Source organism: Hoplias malabaricus, chromosome 13 (genome assembly GCF_029633855.1).
Source record: "Hoplias malabaricus isolate fHopMal1 chromosome 13, fHopMal1.hap1, whole genome shotgun sequence".
Classification (NCBI taxonomy): Eukaryota; Metazoa; Chordata; class Actinopteri; order Characiformes; family Erythrinidae; genus Hoplias; species Hoplias malabaricus.
This window is the reverse complement of record NC_089812.1, coordinates 23357815-23380280: the sequence shown is the minus strand read 5'-3', so window position 1 is coordinate 23380280 and position 22466 is coordinate 23357815. Positions and strand designations below refer to the sequence as shown.

The 22466-nt window shown below is 41.9% G+C and overlaps 1 protein-coding gene across 4 annotated transcripts; it reads left to right on the top strand.

The window, feature by feature from the left end:
• The first annotated feature begins 55 nt into the window (after positions 1-55).
• Positions 56-22359, top strand: pdxdc1 (pyridoxal-dependent decarboxylase domain containing 1). 4 transcript variants are annotated; one of them, XM_066642951.1, is made up of 24 exons: positions 56-230; positions 2068-2138; positions 2652-2720; positions 3293-3367; positions 3668-3814; positions 4595-4784; positions 5364-5432; positions 5521-5599; positions 6300-6384; positions 6481-6529; positions 6636-6737; positions 7033-7158; positions 7347-7397; positions 8052-8096; positions 10613-10673; positions 10892-10962; positions 11549-11654; positions 13160-13331; positions 13572-13690; positions 14240-14361; positions 15727-15819; positions 16088-16184; positions 16401-16499; positions 17226-22359. In XM_066642951.1, exons 2-24 carry the CDS (start codon positions 2068-2070, stop codon positions 17444-17446), a joined length of 2319 nt encoding a protein of 772 aa, XP_066499048.1. In that variant the 5' UTR covers positions 56-230; the 3' UTR covers positions 17447-22359. The 4 variants fall into 4 exon arrangements, with proteins under 4 accessions (XP_066499048.1, XP_066499047.1, XP_066499051.1 ...); XM_066642950.1 differs by having other exon boundaries at positions 3665-3814; XM_066642954.1 differs by lacking the exon at positions 8052-8096.
• The last annotated feature ends 107 nt before the right edge of the window (positions 22360-22466 follow it).

Sequence of the window (22466 nt, the reverse complement as noted above, 5' to 3'; positions counted from 1 at the left end):
GCAGGAATGTGAGGCGTGGCCTGGGTGGTGAACGTCAGCGCTGCCAGCGCAGCAGGAAGCTGGAGCTGCACAAACAGACGGAGCCTGCAGACTCTTGCTTTATTCATTTTAATTTATTTTTATTTTATTTTAATGTATTGCTGATCGTTTGATCTGAGACTCGGGACATAAACGGGAAGATTTTCTGTTCTTCAGCTGTCTGCATTCGGAGGAAGAGCTAAAGCTGAAAGGTGAGAGAGTGAGAATGAGACAGCGAGAGAAATTCACCCCTTGCCCCCTACGTAGTGCACTTACGTAGGACGTGAAACGAAGACTTAAACACGTTTAACGCGAATGACGCCTTAAGCCAGGTTAAAAATAATTTCTTACTAAAAAGTATAGTGTTCTGTTTGCCGGTGGAAATCTTCAAGTCGTGACCGACGTAGTACACTTCATAGGGAGCATGGAGGTATTGGAGTCGCGCTCAGAGAGTGACATTGCTCTGAGTGTGATTTACAGTGCTGGAGCTCGTGATTAAAGTCAGCAGTGCGGCCAAAGAGAGAGTTTATGTCCTTTTTCCTGCTATAATCCTTAACTTGTCCCATTTGTGGATGGAAACTCTGATTGGTCATCTTTTGCACTATATGTTTAAAGTTTATAGACACCTGCTCTTCTAACATAAGTAGTCTATCCCCATTTTCCCCTGCAGTTACAGCCTCTACACTTAGGAAACACTATAGGAAACAGTATAGGACACTACAGGAACTATAGGACACTACACTATCGGAAACACTATAGGAAAGTTTTACGCAAAGTGTTGGAACATTCCTGTGAGGATTTGATTGCATTCAGCCATAAGATCATCAGTGAGGTTATTTGCAAATGTTGAGGTACAAGCTCTGGATCACAAACAGCACTCCAACTCATCACAAAAGTGTTGAAAGGATCCCTGTCACTTACGAAAGAACATGATTCTAATGCATGCTTCATGAACCATACTGATTGTAAGCTCATGTGTAGCTACTCTAGGGTGTCCTGTTTGTATACGTGTGTGCTGAGTATCATTGGGTATCAGTGGTAGCAATGGGTGCACATTAATTTAGTGGACATTACATTACATTAGAAGATGGCTGTACAGAAGTTTATAAAAATACAACTAAGTAATCACACACATTTTGAATAAAGTATTGGAATGTCTGTTCCTTTTAAAAGTTACCCTTTTAAAAATAATACATATAATAATACTATAATTATAATACAATAATTATGGTAGTTATGATTTGTCATAATAAAGATATCAGTTCCCAGAAAGCGGAGAGTCACACAGAAAGGACACAAAGAACCTATTTTTACGGAGTGGATCCTGTTTGGTTGTGTTTGTATTTGTATTGAGCCGCTCCCTCACTGTAAATCATCATTTCTGTAGTATCTGCTTCTCAAACACAGACATATGAAACAGCCGTTAAACAACCAGAAAGAACTGCTCCTTTTACAGCTTACATGTCAATAATTATTTTACTTTTTATATCTCCCTGCTGGTCATAGAATGACCCCAAAAACCCTTCTTTTACTGAGTTATAAATGTAGAAATTATTTCAAAGATTAATGTCCCCTAATATTTTATAGTACTTTGGCTGAAAGTGTATAACTTCATACACCTTTATTTTGTGTGGGTGGATCTATGAATATGCAATTAGTCCCCGCCTCTATCTCCACCCAACCCCTGGCTGCTAATCTGGAAAGCTCCACCCCTGAGGTCTGAGGTCTGAATTTGTGGTTCTGAGTTTATACCTATTTATGTGAAAGACCCATACAAGGCATCTAATATTTTTATATATTTGAGCCACTGTTGAAGGGCAATTCCACTCTTTTTTTCCCCCAATTCCCTCATTCGTTTAGTGGTTGAGTTGTAAACAAATGCATTAAGAGTGTTTTAGGTTGAAATTGTTCAAAACCTAACAGTCCTTGCTTTCTGTAAGATTTTAGAGGATGATGTCTGGTTCCATTCACCTCCAATATCTTAGCCCCATGCTTTATTCTTTGTAGTGAATAATCTCAATATGACAGTGTAATAACATGTGATTTCAGATGGACCCTACCCTGGTGGAGATGGGGAGTCATCTCTCTGACGCCATGAAGATCCTGGAGAGTGGACAAATGTAACCTACACAGCACTTTGCAAAAGTCCTAAGATTTAAAGCCTCCAGCTCATTGATTTACCCCCTCAAAAAATACATTGTCTGCTAATTTTGGTGATAGAAATTGATCTAGTTTTCACCTAATTTTAAACTTAAATTGTTTAAATTAAACCCCGAATTAATGTCACAATGAACCTGGATTCATTTAACCCCTTGACTCTTGTTTTAAACTCATGTTAAACATCTGCAATTTCACACAATGTTTAATCATGGATTTAAGCTTTAATCACAGAACTTAATTACAAATTCCTAGACCAACAGATCCTGGATAAACTCTAAACGCTCTTTAACCATTTTTTGGCTTGAACCTAGACTTCTATTCTTGTTATTTAAAAGCTTTAATCTGGAGAACAAATGTCTCTGCCTCATAAAACCCTGAACAACTTTAGAATAAACAGATACAGACACTAGTTCTGTTTCCGAGATGTGTTTATCTAAGTATTGGTGTGTGTGTAAATGTGTGTTTCTCTGCAGTGAGATGGAGCAGGACCCAGGCAGACGGAGGCTGAGCTGGAGAGATATTCCTGGACCCCTGCAGGGAGAGTGAGTCCAGAACCAGAATGAGAATGGAGGGGATTGATAAACAGAGACAGAATGAGAGATAAAACAGAGAAGTGTGACAGCAGTGGGGTAGGGAGGCTGGGAAGGTGATGAGGCTGATGAAGGTCGTGCGATACACGGGGGCAACCGTGGATTAATGGTGGAGTGGACTTGATACCGTTTGATCTATGGCTGAAGTGCCCTTGAGCAAAACATGTGTTTTGTTCACTGCCCTTGATCACTAGTATGAGTGTGTGTTCACTTCCACAGATGGATTAAATGCAGAGGTCAAATTTCCCAAGGGCCATAAAGCACATCACTCACTTTAGAAAGAGAAATAAAGAAGGAGCAGGGAAGTATAAATAGAGAGACAGAGATGAAAGGAGGGAGTGATAAAGGGAGAAGGGACTGATAAAGGGAAGAGAGAAAAGAAATAAGGAAAGGAGAGATAGAGAGTTTAGTCTCTCTCTCAGTGGTGAAGCAGAGAGAGGTCAGTTGTCAATGGTCAGTTTTATTCTAAGCAACTTGTTGAGTTTCTTATAAATATTTCTGTTGTCTGTTTTGTCCTGTTCCAGTGGTCATAACGTGGGGACCATTCTCCAGTTAGTTCAAAACCTCATGCACGATGACGAAGACCAGCAGCTTCCTCGGTAAGTTCATTAATTAATTCATTTATACATTCATTCATTCATTCATTCATTCAGGTGATGGATGAGTGCTCTGTCCAGGGCGTCCTGTCTGTCCTGTCTCTCTCCAGTTTCTGGTAAGCTCTGGACCAACTGCGTCCCTGAACAGAATGAAGTGTTTACACTAAATGAATGAATGAACGAATGAATGAAAGGGGAAAATGACGCAGATTGGCGATGATGGCACAGATTGTACTTGAGTAAATGTAGCAGGTTATTAGCGCCCTCTGTTGATGTGTGATTGTAAATGTGTGTCTCCAGCAGGATGCAGTATGTTGGAGAGCAGGGACACATGGCTCTGCTGGGACACAGTCTGGCCGCCTACATCTCCGTCCTGGACAAAGACAGGCTGAGGAAACTGACCACTCGCATCCTCTCAGACACGACCCTCTGGCTCTGTCGACTCTTCAGGTCAGTGTACAGCCTTCCATTTTGGTCAAGGTTTAGGAACACTTAGCTGATGACTCCTCCCATAACATCCAGTGGAGCCAATCAGACAAAAGCTCCCGGTTCAGGACTTGCCCTCTGATGATTCCTCCCATAACGTCCCGCGGTAACGGATACAGATTGATCCAAACAAACTCTTCTGTGTTAATGGAGTACAGGGCAGGTGCAGCAGCTGGAACCAGCAGCGCCCCCTACAGTTTAGTTCCATTGTAAGTTCTCTCTTCCCCCTGGTGGAGAAACGGGTGGAGACAGACGGTTCAGTGAGGGATGATGATTGGTCGGTGGGTCTGCAATAATCACATGAGGCCTCCTCTAGCCTCCACAGCTTCAGGAATATTTCACATCAGCTTGCATCTGCATATGTTTTGAAAAACTACTTTTGTGACCCCCTGGGACCACAACAAAGCACCACCTAAGTGAGTTGAGACCCTGAGGCTTAATGGTCTGCTCTAAATCAATACACACTTGGTTCCAGCCCTGTGGAGATGTTCAGTAAACTCTATTAAACTTCATTCTGTGGTTTCTGACACTGGACCACACATGGTTCTCTATAGCCAGAGACTACTGACAACACTGACAAGACTGGTTTTAGCTTAGTGACAGACTGCATTGCTTCACTGCATTTGGGATAACAAGAGAAATCCCATTATTTATGTATATGTAAATGAGAAACATGATGCTGTTGGTCCTCCTGCTGTAGCAGAGTCTATATTTGCACTGAACTGAACTCCTTTATTGTTGCAGGTATGAGAACGGCTCGGCGTATTACCATGAGGACGACCGTGAGGGGCTTGTGAAGGTGTGCAGGCTGGTTATTCACACTCGTTATGAGGATTACTCAACAGAGGGTTTCACTGTGCTCAGTGTAAAACAGCCTGTGATCTACCAGAGTGCAACCTGCAGGCCTGGCCTAGGACAGCACCTCTGCAGCCAGGTACACATAGAGTCGTATATCTGTAACCGTGTAACCTTCTTTTTCTTTTCACCATTATTGTCACAGCTCAAAAAGTTACACATCACAGGACATTGTTTTTCCTGAGTTTTTCCATTGAGTTTAAAAATATGGAACAGTCAGAATGTACCGGGAAAAAATGGGAAAAAATGCACTCTGTTTGAAGGAGCATTTTGTCATTTTAACATTAAAAATTAGCCAAAAAATTATGAAACTCTTAATTATTATTTTTTTCTGCAAAAAGCAACTGATGAGAGATGAGTAATAAAAATGCTTTGTTGTCCCTGCATGAAGAAGTTTATGCTTTGTAGAGCAGGTGCCCCACAAAGGGGGTTAAAACAGGCTTAGTGCATCTCTGATCATAGCATAAAGAAGAATTAGTGGAGAAAATCCCTGATTGCACTTTTAATCTTTTTCATCCTGCATATAATTTATCATGAAAACAATGTTTTCATCTCATCCATGTTTTTCAATTTCTCAGTGCCCAGTCTTATTTTTGTGTTTACTGAGTAATGACTAAATGGTTCTGACAGTGTTGTGTTTTATGTTGATGTATTTCAGCTGGGTCTGCCCCTGTCAAGCCTCTGCACTGTGCCCTGTAACACCATGTTCGGATCTCAACACCAGATGGTTGGAGTCTAGTTCTCTAATGTTATTTTTATAAGTGAAAACATAGCTTTTTCTCTGAGCTGTGTTTGTCTGTTTGTTTCTCTCTCAGGACGTGGCTTTGCTGGACAAACTGATCAGAGACGACATGGAGACTGGGAAGCTGCCTTTGATACTAATAGCAAACGCTGGTTAGTGTTATCCAGTCATTGTACGGCATTGCTTCATTTTGGTTCGTTAGATTTGTCTAATCAGAGCTGTTAAAAATTTAAATCCCATTACTCTGATTTGCTTAAAGGGGACATATTTTGAAGAATTCCCTTTTGCACACTAAAGTGCGAATCTGGAGCCCACCCACCCACACACTAGACAAGACCCACCCAATCATTTTTCTGTGTGCTGCCTAAGTTACAAAACATGGGATAAAACGAGCCATTCTGGTTCTGCTCCACTTTTAACGTAAAGTGCAAAGACGATAGAATTGCTCGCCCCCTCGTCTGCATCTGTCCAATCTCAGCGCCGGACCCAACGAGCGCAGAGAAATAAGGGCACTGAGTAAAAAAAGAAAGGAGAAGAAAGAGAACCATGCGAAAACGGCTAAAAACTAGAGCTTCTGCTCCATGCTCTTCACTGCTTTGAAATGTGTTAAGGGACATTTGAAAGCTATTTTAAATAAGAGTGCAATAATTGTGGATTCTATCAGAGACATACCGCGCTACAATGGGGTGTGTGACAGACAACAAAGTCTAAATGTGATACATCCAGGCTGCTAAGTGTCAGTATGACATGTGTTTCATAATGTACAGAAGAATGACTGGAGAAAAACAAATGACTGCTACTTTAACTTAGATAACTAGTTTAAACCTCTCTGTCTGTGTTTATCCCCTGCAGGTACCCCAGGGGCGGGTCACACAGATAAACTGGGCCGTCTGAAGGAGCTGTGCGGGCAGTACAACATCTGGCTGCATGTCGAGGGGTTAGTGTCTGTCCACTCTCATAAATTACGTGTTCTTATGGGTGTTACACTTCTGTGTTTAAATATTAATGACTGTTTGTCTCAATTGTCTCCTAGTGTGAACCTGGCGACGCTGGTGCTCGGTCAGATCTCCTCTACAGTCATTGTAAGCTCCAGGTTTTACATTTTTATTTAGGCAACGGTAAAAAAACGGAGCATGTCAGATGGCGATGGGAAGTTTTACCGTTTTGTGCGTGTGTGTGTGTGTCCAGGCGGCCACTAAGTGTGACAGTATGACTCTAACCCCTGGTCCGTGGCTTGGTCTGCCCGCTGTGCCGGCCGTCACCCTCTACAGACACGAGGACCCTGTGCTGGTCAGTTATCACTTCAGATAATCACCATTATCACACTCTCTCTCTTCCTTTTTCCTCTTTCTCTCAGTTTTTTCCCTCTCTTTTCTCTCTCTCTCTCTCTTTCTTCTTTCTTTCTTCTCTCTCAATTTTTGTTTCTCTCTCTTTTTTCTTTCCTCTTTCTGTTGTTCCTCTTTTCTCTTTTTCTGTTTTCCCTTTCTTCACTGTCCTTTCTCTCTCTCTCTCTCTCTCTCTGTTTTCTGTCTGTCTCACTCACACTCTCTCTCTCTCTCTCTCTCTCTCTCTCTCTCTCTCTCAGTCTCTAGCTGCAGGTTTAACCTCCAGTCAGCCCGTAGAGAAGCTGCGTGCTCTTCCTCTGTGGTTATCACTGCAGTACCTGGGGCATGATGGGATTGTGGAGCGCATAAGACATGCATCTCACCTTGTAAGTTCACATCTCAGATCTCAAATCTCACTTCCTGCTCACTCAATAGTACATATGATTGATTGGTACATAGTGGCTAGTGGGTGGAGCTACAAGAGGGGAGTTTCTGATAAAGTGGCCAGTAGTGGCAGCTACAACATAGAGGTTTTTGTAATGAAGTTGTATCTGTCCGATCTGTCCCTGTCCAGGCTCAGAGGCTCCTGGAGCAGCTAAAGTCTCTGAACTCCATAAAGACATCGGTAAGTGATTAAAAACATTTATACCTTTCAGCAGTTAGTTCACAAAGCCTCTGTGAGAAACACAGCTTTATAGACTCCCTGCCTCCCAGAAGTCCCGGGATTCCACACTGCATGGTATTCACATTTATCAGAAAATAAGAGACTCAGTATTCTCTCAGCTTTACCTTCATCCAAACAGATGGTTGAGCTGTAAGAGAAGGGTTTCTGATAAATTGGCCAGAGGTTGGAGCTGTTAGGGTAGGGTTTAATGACCCCTAATGTGAAGAAGAATTACTGAGAAAAAGAAAAATCGCTTCTTTAAAAACCTGCAAAGATTGAGTGACATCAAAACAATGGCAGGAAGTGGGTGTCTAAACGGCAGTTTAACATAAAAACAACAAAGAAAACAAGGTCTTTAGAAAAGCTAGGTGTCCCCAGACTTCTGAATGGCAGTGGACCTCCACAACCCACTAGAATTCTTATTTTTTTCATTCAATCTGAGAGTTTCTTTCCCAAAAGAACTGTTTAAACATTAACTCCAGAGACAGAAGTGGCACGTTTTGTCGTCTCTGTGTAAGGAACATTTCTGATTGGCTGATGTCTGTAGTTTTGTAATCACTCAGTCTGAGATAAACCTCCTACAAACCAGTCCTCTCTTCCTGTCACCATCATCAGGATGTTCTCCACAATGAGATATCTCTCCTCGAGGCTTTGAGCATGGTAAACAGCAGGCTGTGTGTGTGTGTGTGTGTGTGTGTGTGTGTGTGTGTGTGTGGGTGTTGGCAATAGAGCTGGAAGATAAGGGAAAAATGTGCTAAAATATTTTAGCAAACCATCTAGAAAAAATTGTGTATTCAAGCAGAAAATATTTAACATACCTTTTTATTATTCACCAAACAATTCTATGAACTATTCAGTAAGAATGCTATGAGTTATAGAGTATCAACTATAATTTATTCAGTGTCCACTATAAATGATTTCATGAGACCCTCGATTCAATACAAAATTAATTCATGATATTGTGAATGGTTTGATTATCGTCCAGCTCTGGCTTCTCATGATGACAGTGAGAGAGACAGAGTGAGTGTTTGTGTGTGCGCGTGTGTGTGTTGTGCAGCTATAGTGGTGTGTGTTAGTGAGACCCGGGTGCCGTTGGTTGCAGGGTTTTGGCTCTCGTTCGCGTGTCCCGCCCATCTCCGGCGTTTCTCTTCGGGACGTCCTGGGCTCGCTCATTCTGTCTATTGTAGGTGGGACCCACCCTCTATCTGCCTGCCCTCACACTCCTCTCTCCTTCTCTCCCTCTCACTCCGTCTCTCCACTGCTCTCTGCCTCCCTCACCATGTCCGGCATGAGCACCAAGCTCCTGGAGGAACGTCCTTATAGAGCTCTGATGACTCCTCTGGGTCATCGACTCTGGACCGGACTCTGAGGAAACTGATTGATTCATATCTGAAAGATAAATAAATATGAACAGATGGTTATTGACTTTTTGAAAAAAGATTGAAAGGAAATTTAGATAACAAATCAACTTTTAGGTGGCCCACCTGGGATACCATAACAACTGCATAGCAACTACCCTGAATACTCTAGCAACCATTTTTATATAACGCTAAATAATTATCAAAAGCAATTAAAAGTTTTCTACAAATATTTTCACAATTTGAAAACCAAGGTTACTGAGTTGGTTTAAGTAATTTCCTTTTGTACTTTAAATATAATTAGTTATTTATAACAAGTTTGAGAGTAGGCTGTTAGAAGTCAGTTTATTTTTATATTATATATTTTATATTATACTTTTTAAATTGCCATTTTCCTCTTCTCTCAATTAGAAATGCACAAATTGCTAAATATTTTTATTGGGACATTTAAGCCTCAGCTGGCAACCACTCGGGATACCATACCATACCATACCACTTATAACACTCTAGAAGCCTCTTCGTAACAACCTGGGATACCATTGTTAACACAGAGCAACTACCTGGAATACACTTGAAACCACCTGGGATATGTTTTTGAATAGACTTTATAAGGAATCTCAGCAGGGATTTGAATGTTTATAAACATTTTGCTTGTAGTTTTCCGTATTTTGTTATTATCAAAACATAAGATAAATCAATCCCACCAGGGCTCCCATAGCAAACACATAGCAACTACCTGGAACACCATAGAAATGTATATAAATTGTATATACGTTACTAAAAAAATGTGTATATATATATAGCTGTGCAGCCTGTTTGAAATCAAGTCATGGATCCAGTGAAACCTTTCAGCTCCAGTTCATGGCTTCAGAAGGACAACAATTTGCCCTAACACCATAAATACCATCTAGCTACAACCTATGACATCTTACAACATCACAGAAACAACTTAGCAACCACCTGGGATAAATTAAATATATAAAACAACCAAGAGTTATCTACAGCTGTGTTAAATTTTCAGATGCTGTTTATTTGCATAGTGTGATCATGGACTATTAATTTCTAGCTTATGTTTATACATAGCAACTGCATAGCAATGACCTGGGATGATATTATTATTATTATTATTATTATTATTATTATTATTATTATTATTATAATGACTATTATTAATAATAGATTGGAGTGTAGGATACAGAACTCCACTCATGGATCCAGTGACACATTCCAGCTCCAGTGCATGACCTCAGAGACGTGAGCTCCAGTTTAACTCTTGCACTAAACTCTCTCTCTCTCCATGACATCACACCAGAACGTTTCAGAGCTAAAGCTAAAGCTAAACCCACCCACAAAAAAGAGCTCTGCTTTACTGCATGACATACCCCACCCACTCGGCCCCCGCTCAAAGCCATACTCATATCTCAATGTCAGTAAGGTGTGTTAGATTCCATTTCTCTCTCTCTCTTCTCTTTCTCTGTCTCTTAATGCCCTCTCTCTCTCACACATCATTTTCTGTCTCTCATTGCTCATTTTCTCTCTCTTTCTCTCTCTCTTTCTCACACACACACTCTCTATTTCTCTTTTACATCTTTCTCACTCCCCTTTCTCTCTCATCCTTTTCTGTCTCTCACTGCTCATTCTCTCTTTCTCTCTCTCTTACTCTCTTACATTTTTCTCCATTTTCATCTTTTTCTCTTTCTCTTTGTGTCTCACTGATCATTCTCTATCTCCCACTCCTCTTTCTCTCATTGTCTGTACTCCTTGCGCTCTCTCTCTCTCTCTCTCTCTCTCTCTCTCTCTCTCTCTCTCTGTTTTCAGGTGGAGGATGAGTTGAGTTCTTCTGTGGTGGTGTTCAAGTTCTACCAAGAGAGCAGTTCAGGTGACTTTACTGTGTTTTCACTTGTGGATGGATGGAAGAATGGATGAATGAACAGATGGATGAATGGACAAGCAGATGGATGGATGTCGAAATATATATATAGTTGGAATGGTATGTGTGATCCAGAACTAATCACCAACCCCTGGCCCTCACTGATGTGTATAGGGCTGAATGTCATCAGATACATGTAATGTGTGTTGTGTGATTTGTTTCCTCAGCGTCCAGTGGCGGCTCTGTGGAGGGATATTGTTCCGGAGAGAGAGAGGTGCAGGACTCTCTGAACAGATGGGTAAGAAAATGTCAATAAGACCACTGTCTAGATATTGCACTGCACTGATGTCCACCTCCTTCCTACACTTCATGTCCATCTTATCAGCTCCACTGACCACACAGGAGCACTTTGCAGCTCTCCAGTTACAGACTGTAATACATCTGTTGTTATGTATACTTTGTTGGTTCCCTTTCACCCTTTCACTCAGAGCAGGTATAATGTGTGTGGTGGGACATTCTCAGCACTGTAGTGACACTGACGTGGTGGTGCTGTGTTAGCGTGTGTTGCGCTGGATCAGTGAGTGGATCAGACACAGCAGTGTTTTTAAAGTTTTTAAACCAGTGTCACTGCTGGACTGAGTTCACCAACCAAAAACATCCAGCTGACAGCATTCTGTGTCCACTGATAAAGGACTAGAGGACAACCAACACAAACTGTGTTGCGTAAAGCAGGACTGCGTGTTTGCAGAGCATTGGCCAGGAGTAGGCATTTACGTTTGCGTCCTTGTGTGAAGTATGTTTTGGCCCTAACAGAGTGAACAGTGAGTAGACGCAGTATGGAATTCAGAGGTCAGTCTGAATACTGTATATTTGTGTGTTCTCAGCTCGGGGAGCAGTTATCTGTGCTCGTTTCGAACAGTGGCGTGGACGTGGTGGAACTGGAGGATGAAGGAGTGTGTGTACGCTTTAACCCTTTAATGACTGCTGCAGGTAAGTCTTTATACACACACACATACATGCACACACACACGCGCACACACACAATACGGATGTTTGCATAAGGTGTGGCAGAACTTACAGGAAATGGACAATGAAAATGTGACATGTATTCATACTCTTTAGGTATTTCCCACATTTCCCCCTTTACCGATCATAAAGATGATATCAGTCAGATCCAGAATCTCTATTAAAAATATAAACCCATTCCTGGAAAAGAACAGCAGTAAACTGTAGTCTGCAAACTGCAGTAAAAACAGGAACCTGTGCTGTGTTCATTTTCTTGAAGCTTTCTTTTACATCAAAGTCAAAAGGAAAGGATTTCCAATATTTTCTTTGAACAACTATGTTGTATTTTGTAAATATAAACATATTTAGAATTTGGTGCCTGCATCTTAGATGCAAAATAAGAATGAAGTGTTTATAGAATATTCCAGTTCCTGGTGTGTTCTTCTATAATCAGGAGAATATAAAAGGGTTAAAAGGAGCATCCATCAAAGGGTCAGTCCCTGCCACAGAGAGGGGGCATGGTCACAATTTTGGGCCAAGTTTTTTATCACAAAATCTCACAGAGATTACATCTCTCACCATCTACCCTCCATAACACTGTGGCAGACTCAGGAGCTCCAGAGAAATCTCAGTCCATGTCAGACAAGGCCGGACCCCACTGCTGAATGAGCCTGACTTTCCAGCCCTCAGCCGGCTCTGTAAGAGAAACCGTCATCATACTGTGATAAATATACATGGACTCGGGAGGACTTCCGTAAACCACTGTCACTGAACAAAGTCCACCACTGCATTAAGAAACACAACCGGAGACTCTGCTACACAGGAGAAAGCCGTCTTGTTTTGGGGGGAAGTTGATGTCGAGTTTTCTCTGCCAAAGACAAAGTGGACCATCCAAGCTATTATCAGCGAAAGGTCTAAAATCCTACATTTCTCATGGTCTGGGGAGCATCAGTGACCTGCATCTGTGTAAAAGTATAATTTTGATGTGGAGGTGTATACTGGGATTTTAGAGGGACATATTCTGCCATCAGTGTGACGTCTTTTTCAGGGAAGTCCATGATTGTTTCAGCAGGACGATTCAAGGCCTCATTCTGCATGTGCTCCCACAGCGTATATTCAGAGACACAGAGTGCATGAGTGTGACTGGCCTGCGTCCAGATCTGTCTCCTATGGTCTTCATGAAGAGGAGAATCAGATGACGGCGACCACGGAGTGTTGAGCATTTAGAGTCTTGTATTGAGAGAGTACTTGGCTCACAAATTCCACTAATAAACCTGAAGCACGGAGTCTCCTCAGTTCCCAAATGCTTGAACAGTGTTAGTAATGGAAAGGTGATGGAACTCAGTGAGACCTACTTTTTTGGAGGGAGTTGAGGCATCAGATATGTTTATATTTACAAAATACTGTCATGTTTTTCAGAGACAACATTTGAACTTTTGTTCTTTGTGCATTTGTCTGTTAAATTAAGTGGTATGTGTGTGTGTGTGTAGCGTTAGGAACTCAGGAGTCTGATGTCTCCATGCTGGTGGAGAAGCTGTCTGAGATGGTTCCTGTGCTGAGCTGTACACTGCGTTTTAGGCTGGATTTCAGAGAGGAAGTTCTGCAATACTCTGCTCTGAGATACATAGAGGAACCCAGCTGGGCCGGACTTGGTGCCATCAGGTCAGAAACATACCGCCATGAACCTAATCTACACCACCAGGGTCACTATCACTCTTTTTACCCCTTTAGCCCATGCTTTGCATTGGGCACAGTGACCTTAGACTCATGTCCAGCTGCTCCAGAGTTTGCCACAGTTGCTGAACTTTAAAATATCTGCCTTTACTCATTATAACGTGTGTCTACAAACTTTTTACCTGTGTGTTATATTAAATTCATGAAAGATGTGGTGTATTGCTACAGGTACGAGCCCAGGAGGACAGATCTGGATGAGGGAAAGAGACAGCAGGAGCTGGAGAGGATCAACACTGAGCTGCTGAAGAAACTGAAGGAACTGGACACTGACCTGCAGTTCTCTAGCGGTCAGAATGGGTTTATTGTATTGATTTAACTCCTGTTAATGTTGTACTTGTATACTATATGTCCAGTAGTTTGTAGACACCACTCTTAGTTCAGTTCAGTTTATGCATAGCTTGTATAATCTCAATTGAGTTTAGGCCACCAGGCCCAATGACAAGTGTGTGTAAGAGGGCCAAGAACGGTATAATACACTGTGGAGCGTTGGAACTCTTGTTCTCTGGAGTGAAGGAGTCAAAATCATTGTGATGCTCCACTGAGCTGTAACAGAGAGAACAGAGCCTCTGTCGTTGCTAGTCTGGGCTTAGCGCTGCAGAAACCGCACTATGTAAATTTTGGAGGAGGGTAGGAAACCAACTCCTTTCCTTCCCTCCTGATTTCAGAACAGTGCTGTAAAAGTGAATTACACTGCAACTGTAGGGGGAGTAACCCCCCTACTAACCTTAACCACACTAACCACACACCCCAACATTTACCTTGTTTCCCTGCTGCTTAGTGTCTCTGTATTAACTCATGAGTAAATATATTAAAATCCCTTTATCCTGATGCTGTAGGCCCTGAGTTCAGTGAAGAGAAGAACTGTGTATTTATCGGGATGGCGGTGGAAGATTTGGACCTGGCGGCACTGGCCGAAACCATCGCGTCCCTCGGGAGGGAAATCGAAGAGAGTGGAAAGGTATCGGCCACTCAAAAAGATTTTGATTGTGTTTAATATGATGAAGTTTTCATAGTTCTCTCTGTGATACCTGTGTCAGTTCTTGCTTTACTCAACCCTTCAAAGATTTGGAATCACTGTTTTACAACACTCAGCCCTGCTCATCTCTCACAGAGCATTCTGCATGTGCCAGAGAGACTCACTTTCACTCCTCTGACCGACAGCTGACACTCGGCTTTCACTTTAACTCCAACTGCTCACTGATCACATGCCTCTAACTCTACCTTATTATTTCAGCTCTTAACACATACGTAACATTATGTTTTAGATCATTGTGCATTCACTGCACCTCCATCATTCCTCAGTCCCACATACTGCTGTCTGTTTATATACTGCTCTTTGTTTGTTTGGCTCTGGTGTGGACCAGAGCAGGACAGGTTCCTCTGTTAAGCATTGGTTCCTTTCATTTGTCCTTGCTCATTCTCTGAGGGAGTTATTTCTACTCCTGGTTTATAACTTCTGTTGTCACATGGGGATCCATTTGTGTGCTTGCACTATCCCAGATCCAGGCTTCCGGACCTCGAGAAACTTAAAGCCATCGGCCAGCCTCAGGTGGGATGTGAACTGAGCCTACCGACTGAGAAACTTGGCTCACGTCCCAACCCTTGTTGAGATGACTGCTTATGTTCCTCAGGGTCCAGGAGGCTGGATCTGTGGTCGTGCACAATCGGCTCCTCCCACTGAACCTTATCGAGTTCTACAGGGTCCAGGGCACCCCCTCACTTAAGTTTCCTTCACCAGGATAGCTTCAGAGTTCTTTGGGGGGCTGGAACTTTGGTAGCACAAGCAGACCATTGATATCTCTGTGACAGCTGCAGTTACAAACCACCAAAACACAACAACCATGCATTTTGCAACAGACACTGGCTGTACTGAGTGCCTGTTGGGTGGTAGAAGATTACAGCGATGCTCTGGTGTTTCCCTCTGCATCCTAAAGTTAGCAAACTATTTGTTTTCTCCAAAACTCCAAGGACCACACCATCCCACCTGTCACTGCTCTACTAACAGGTCACCTGGGTGTGTTGCTCGCAGTGACTGTAACAACATACATGGCATACACCACCTTCTCACATCTCTGTCATGGTTTTCAGTGCTGAAATAATCCTGTACTGACCTGGCCAACACCCACACCTGCCACACTGCTGTGCGGCTACTTAAGCTAACACGCCTGCGGTCTGAACATACACATTGGATAAAGTCTGCTTTTGTCGAGATTAGATGTCTTATCTTTTGAGGTTTTCTTGTGACGGTGGGCAGTTACCAATGTGTATTTTGAAAAATGAAGGGAAGAACGATGTGTTCATAAACAGAGTGTGTTTGTTTCAGTTGTTGGAGAATATGACGGAGGTGGTGAGGAAAGGAATCCTGGAGGCTGAACAACAGCTTCAGAAAGCCAACGAGGAGAAGCTCATGGAGGAGGTACACACTCCCCAACACTCACCCAAGCATTTAATTACTTACACACACAGTACCTCATTCACTAACTCACTCAATTAGTCACACACTCACTCAGATTTAGCAGGCTGAAGATTCTCCACAAGGGGGTGCTGCTTTCTGATGAGTTCCATAGCAACAAAAACAGACAAATGTGGTCAGTAAATTTAACTGAATTATATTTTTGTCTCTCTCTGTTCTTTATGTATCTTTCTCTCTCTCTCTCTCTCTCTCTCTCTCTCTCTCTCTGCAGGGAGTGTTGAGGCAGATTCCTTTAGTGAGTTCCGTGATAAACTGGTTCTCTCCCGTTCAGAGTTCTGTTAAAGGCAGAACCTTTAACTTGGCAGCTGGTAAACACACACACACACACACACACACACACACACTCACAGGTTACTATACGCACAACCTGTCATCAGAAATGTGTTTACAGTTCTTTACAAAATGCCATGAAATCTCAAATCGCAATAGATTTGGGAATAATTCAGAATCAATTCACAGATAAATCTTTGTTCCTTTGTGTTATTTACTTGAGCTCAGTCTTATTCACTGATGCTTTTCCACAGGTTCTCTGGACACTACTGATCCCATCTACTCTCTCAAAGCCCAGATGAGTAAAGAGGGGACTTCTGACAGCCCCACAGCTACAGTCAAACGCCTACCAGGTACCAGCCTCATACATTCATTCACACACACTTCTGTTCCCATTAAGTGCATTCTCGCACCTGTCCTGAATAATTGGGTCTGTACCCAGAACGGATTCTGGGCTCGTCAGGGCTCGTTAGGGCTCGTTATCTCTGGTTTGCTTCCACACACAACTCTATCTGAGCCGTTGCTCGATTGTGCAGTTCCACTTCACTGTTCTGTGTGTGGTTTTGCAAAATGGTAGGAAGAGTCTTCGTCTGTCTGCTGTTTTTCATGATTTTACATGAACACAAACACTCAAGCAACGAGGAGCAGTGCTTTTGGGATGTGGTGTATTTCACTGTGCAGGAGACCACGCAAACACTGAGACTTTCTCATGTGAGAAGATTTAATCTGTACAGACAATCATGTTTTTCTCTGCTCTCAGTCCACGCACTCACTCCACAAAGAAGATCTCATTACAGCAAACCAGTCTAGTGAAAGTGAAGTTTTATTATGCATAAGAAAAGGACTTAACACAATGAGTTGAAGTAGTGAAGTTACAGAATAAATACATCAAGTAGCACCAAAAAAAAAGCTCTAGTGTGAAAACGCCACACTAATGTCCAGAAGAGCTGGTCCACCTTCACCTTACACACATGTGTATTTCTTAACACCTAAAGCTACTGGAATAAAAACACTGATACAAAATCAATGTCTACGTTTGATCTTTAACCAAGCTGCTGTTTCTTCTCGACTTTGTTCAGGTCAGAAGTTGTTCCGCCGCTCTGGCGCCAGTTCCGACTCGTTCAGCGAGACCAGCTCAGTGTCTCACCTGGAGGAGCCTTTCAAGGTGCCTGAACACATGCCTGAACACATGGAGCGTGAGCTGGAGGGTTCCCACGATCCTCTCTGTGATGGAGAGAAGTGTCCCTTAGAGCAGCGGGTTCCTGAGGGCCAGGAGGAGGAGCCTGTGTCCATCAGATAGAGATGAGTTCCAGCGGAGAGGTGGAACTAGTCGACACTCTCAGAAAAAAACTGGCACTGGGGTGGTCCCATCAAGGGAAGTGGGACCACCCTCTTACACCGTCTTTGGGAGAAGAACTGGGTCTTAGTCCATTGTTACTGTAGAGTTTAACGTTTTTGTTTTGGGTTTTTACACGTTAAACCAGTATAGATATAACAGGAGGTACAGAAACCTCTAAAGGACACATTTTGATTCTGAGACCACTGTTGGTCCCTTTAATGAAGTACAGTGCTGTTTTTCTGAGAGTGTAAAAACCCCAGAGAGGGCTCTGCCACCTCAATGCCTTGATTCCGGGGTTTAGTTTAATGAAGCAGCTTTAAGTGCAACTAATGCAACACTGGGATTCAATCAGTCTGTGTCCCTTCTCACAGCCATGTCCTCACCACATCACACACTCTGCATGTCTGTGACTCCATTAAAGCAGTACACTGCTGAGGACATGTTGTCATCCTGGAGTCAGTGTCATGCCCATATAAAGAGTTCTGGGTCTGTGCTGGATTACTCTGTGACCGAAATTAATGGGATGTTTGAAAATGATCGCCATTTCCTCCCAGACTTATTTCTCCCTCCAGGATGCCCCGAGAATGTTAATATGTGGAAATGTGAAAACTTACATGCTAACAACCTAAAACTGCTACATGTGTCTGGTTTAGATTTAGATTTACTGGTTTAGATAGACCACAGGATACAGTGGCAGTGACTTTCATGCCCTGTCCACACAGATAGGTTTATATTTGAAAAATTTGTTTGTTTCTTTTTGTCTGGGTTTTGGTCTCCCATCAGAACCAGCATTTTAGGTCACTGAAAACAGAGGTTTTCAAAAATGCTGTCCAAAGTGGAGAATTCTGAAGATGTCATTGTCACTGCTCTTGTGTGGAGGAAAGAAAACCTATTTTCTGTCTGAAACTCAAATACCTCCTCACCACTGATATAGTGAAGTGCATAAATCATTAAACTACACTGTACATCCAGCTAGAACTAGATTTCAGATTCATATAAATATATAAATGATGTTGTATTACAAATATACAATGCACTTTTAAGATAGATTAGATAAGATAAATTAAGATAAACTAGATTCAGTGACTTGTGTAGTGCACTACAGAGGGTGTATGGAGTGATTTGAGATTAAACCACGGTGGTTATGTTTTGTTTTGAGGTCTCTCTTTAAAAGGTACTGCGTCCCCCTACTGGACTAGTACGAGAGTGCAGCCGTTTTCGTATTGGTCTGGATGGGGATATTTTCAAAAAACGAAGAGAGGAAATCTCAGTTTTTAAATATAAACGGATCCATTTGTACAGGGCCTCAGAAATCCCATTCATTTTCTTCAAAGAGAAAAACAGTTCAGACTCAGGGGTCTTTCTATGGGCATGACGTTGTGCAGAGAATGAGGTCACAACTTTGTTGTTGGCTACTCCAGTGTTTTTCAGCCTAATCTCCATTCGCCACAGCTGTAGTATAGAGTCAGTACAGCGCCCTCTACTTGGAACAGAGCAGAATGCAAACAAACTTCTAACTGCAGCCACTGACCTCGACCACTTAATGCTTATGCTAATTATATTGGCAGAAATCTGTATTGATTTGTTGAGACAAATCAAACGGCAAATTTGTATACAATTGGCTCTTCATATCCATGGCTTCGCATTCACAGACTGTCATTTTAAGGTTGAAATAACACCTAATGTTGCTTTAAAATGTGCACAGGTTACACATAAATACCATTTTATGTAATGGACATGAGCATCTGTGGATTTTAGAGTCCATGGGCATAGGCTTTTGTTTAAAATTTGTATAAAATTTGCATTTTATGGATGAGCAAAAACATTTTGAAAATTGAAAGCGACATCAAGTGCCATGCATTGACTGAGGGAGTGAGGATTGTGGATGGATATTACCAGTTCATTTTGACCCCAGGGATACTGAGAGCTGACAGTATTTTATTTTCAGAGAAAGATATGCATTTAGTGTGAAAGATTGGATCAGCTGGTTAACCCCTCTGGCCTTGGCTTGACATTGAGCATTGGGACCTTAGGCTCCAGGGTGTCCTGTTTCGTGCCCTGAGTGTTCCCAGTGAATATGTTTTCTGCTCTTTTCTACGTGCAGGGGCATGTATTGAGTTCTGGGCTGTGGTAACCAAGCGTCTAATACAGCTGCATCAGATGGAGATTGGACTGAAAACCAATGGAGTGTTGCTTTATTTCAATTCCCTATAACACTGCTTCACTGCCAATGTGCATCCTTCCTTCATTCGTTAGACTTTAGTTTAAGTCTGAGTGCTGATGTAACCATTTTGTGTCGACTTTTCTCCCATCCTTTATTTGCATAATGTAAGGGCTGTTGTGATGGTTCCTTTGTGATTTAAAAACTTTTTTAACTCTTCTTTTGCCAAAAAAGAGGTGGTTGGGTGTGTGTGTGTGTCTGAGAGAAGAACGCGATGCTTTGAACCTCATGCAGCTACTACTTCTGATCAGCTGAACGCCTTACTGCACTTTTTGTACAGAAAAGTCTGACTTAAATCAGAAGCGAAGATGAAGCGTTTATTTATTCCACAGATTTTGATTCTAAAGATAATACTGTACGTGTCATTGACAAAACAAAAAGATGATGTAATGTGTCCGTCCTGCACTCATAGCTGTCCCCAAGTCCTTTTTGAATTTGTATGACTTTGCACTCACTGGAATGGATGAATTGGAAATATATTAGGGTGTTGTTTTGCGGTTTATTTTAAATGTTGTTAATGGGGGAAAGCAATGTGTCTAAAAGTTTACGAAGGATTACTGTAGTGCCCTGTGTTCTGTTGTGATTTAATATTGTTTACTGCCTTGATTTTTGTTTCTTGCTCAAATACAAAGCCGTCTTTGAAGATGTATCTGGAATGTACAGGTAAAACACTCGTTTTCAGTGATGTTTCAGATCAGTCTCACCGTTTGCTTCCGTTTGTCAGTGTGTATCCAACTGTAGCTCATTTTTGCACTCACTGAAAAGGGCATCTGAATATTATATGAAGTATCAGCACATCTCCATTTGTGTGTGTGCATTTGAGCAGCTGTTAAAGGGGAAGTCCACCTACTTTACAGAATTTTCTCCATAATTAAATGGGGAAGATGTAAAGAGTGTTCAGAATCAGAGCAGTGGGGTTGAATGGAACCAGATGTCCTCCGCTAAAAGCTCCTCACCTAAAGTGAGAACAGTAAATGGTGGGGAACACATGGCTGATAACTGACCATAGTTTGGAGAGGGTGGTAGAGGTTAAATACATTTCTGGTAAAGAGGGACATGCAGGACAATGTGAGGGACACACATTGATTGAGTTGAGAAGGTCACTGTCCTTCATTACCATCATCTTCATCACTGCATATAGAGCTCTTTAGATGGGTGGAGGTGAAGAGGGAATTAAATGGAGACCCCTGGTTTCATTCACCACCTGTGGAAAAAAAATCCACAGGTTTGTCTACAATCAAACACTGCATACCAAAACACTCTCTATCACTGTGTTTACTGCTCACACACTGGACTATGGAGAATTTGAAAAACTGTTGGGAGTTTCCCTTTAATGGTGATCACACATTGATATTTAACAGGAGGTGTGTTTCTCCATGTTCTTCCTGGATGACTGATGTAAATGCAGAGCAGTCGTTTCTGTTTTTTGGTGCAATAAATGACTGGGGTTTTTCTTGTGGCTGACGAAACAGATTTAGAGCCAAACAGATTAATTTTTCTAATTACATGAGTTCTGTTTTTCTTTTTCCAAAAGCAATCCTGTAACATATAATAAAGATAATGACACTGTAATATATATAAAAAAACTCTCTTACACGTGTCACTGTTTATATCAGAGCCTGTTTAAAACCGGTTTCAACTTTTAAAGAAATTCACTCATGTTTGTAGACACATTTTCCTCCAACAGGTGTTGAAACATCTCTGTGAGGATATGATGGCACATAAACTTCAGTGATACCAGGTGCTGGTGTTGGAAGACTAGTTCTGACACTCCATCTTGTGCCAGAGGTATTGAATGGAGCGCCATCACTCCAGAGAACACAGTTTCAATGCTCCACAGCTCACACTCTGCTCTGGGCAGGATGGCATTAGGCTCATACCTCACATTTCATTTGTCAGTGTGTGAGTACAGTGGGTGGATATGAAACTTTTGGACATTTAGCGTACAGCTGTATTTTCTTCCGTAAGTGCTTAATCCTGTTCAGGGTCGTGGTGGGAGCATAGCCTGCCTAGACACACTGGGTGCAATACAGGAACACACACTGGACAGAGCATCGCACATTTCATAGATGGAGTTTCATACAGACAGGGATTCATTCCTGTCATCCCATAGGTTGGGGCATTCTATAGAGGCTGGGACTAATTGCATATTCATGGATCAGTGCATACTGAATTATGTCTGAAGGTGTAGAGTTCCAGCTAAGCAACTTTTAAGGAGGTTTCTTGTTTGTTTTTTTTTTTTTAAAGAAACAATTTCTACATCTGTATGCTATTAGGGGTTTAACTGATGACCAGAGAGGGACTTTAAGGGCAACACATGAGAAAGCCTTACACTAACTGAGAAGGTTTTTGGGATTATAAATAGTTTTAAAATGTTGGAAATGTACATTCAGTGCGTTTTGATTTAATGGGATCCAAAAGTAAAACTTGGAAAAGTGTTTAATGTACGTGTTTAAGCTACGTTTCACACTTATCCTCATAAAAACAGGACACGTTCCTTTGTGGTTTTGAGGAGTAATTAAAAAGCTATCACTTGTGTGTTTGGCTCCCATCACCTGCTTTGTAAAAAGTACGCAATCTTTAAGTCTCTCCATCATCAAACTCCTCTGAATAACTCTGTTTACGTGTCAATTATTTAATTATTAATTAAAAATAAACCACGTTCCTCTTTAAAAGACTCTTACTTTGTTTGTTGCTTGTTTCGTAAAACGCTTAGCATAGACATGACTTCCTCACAATGAGGAAGTGTAGTTTTTGGCG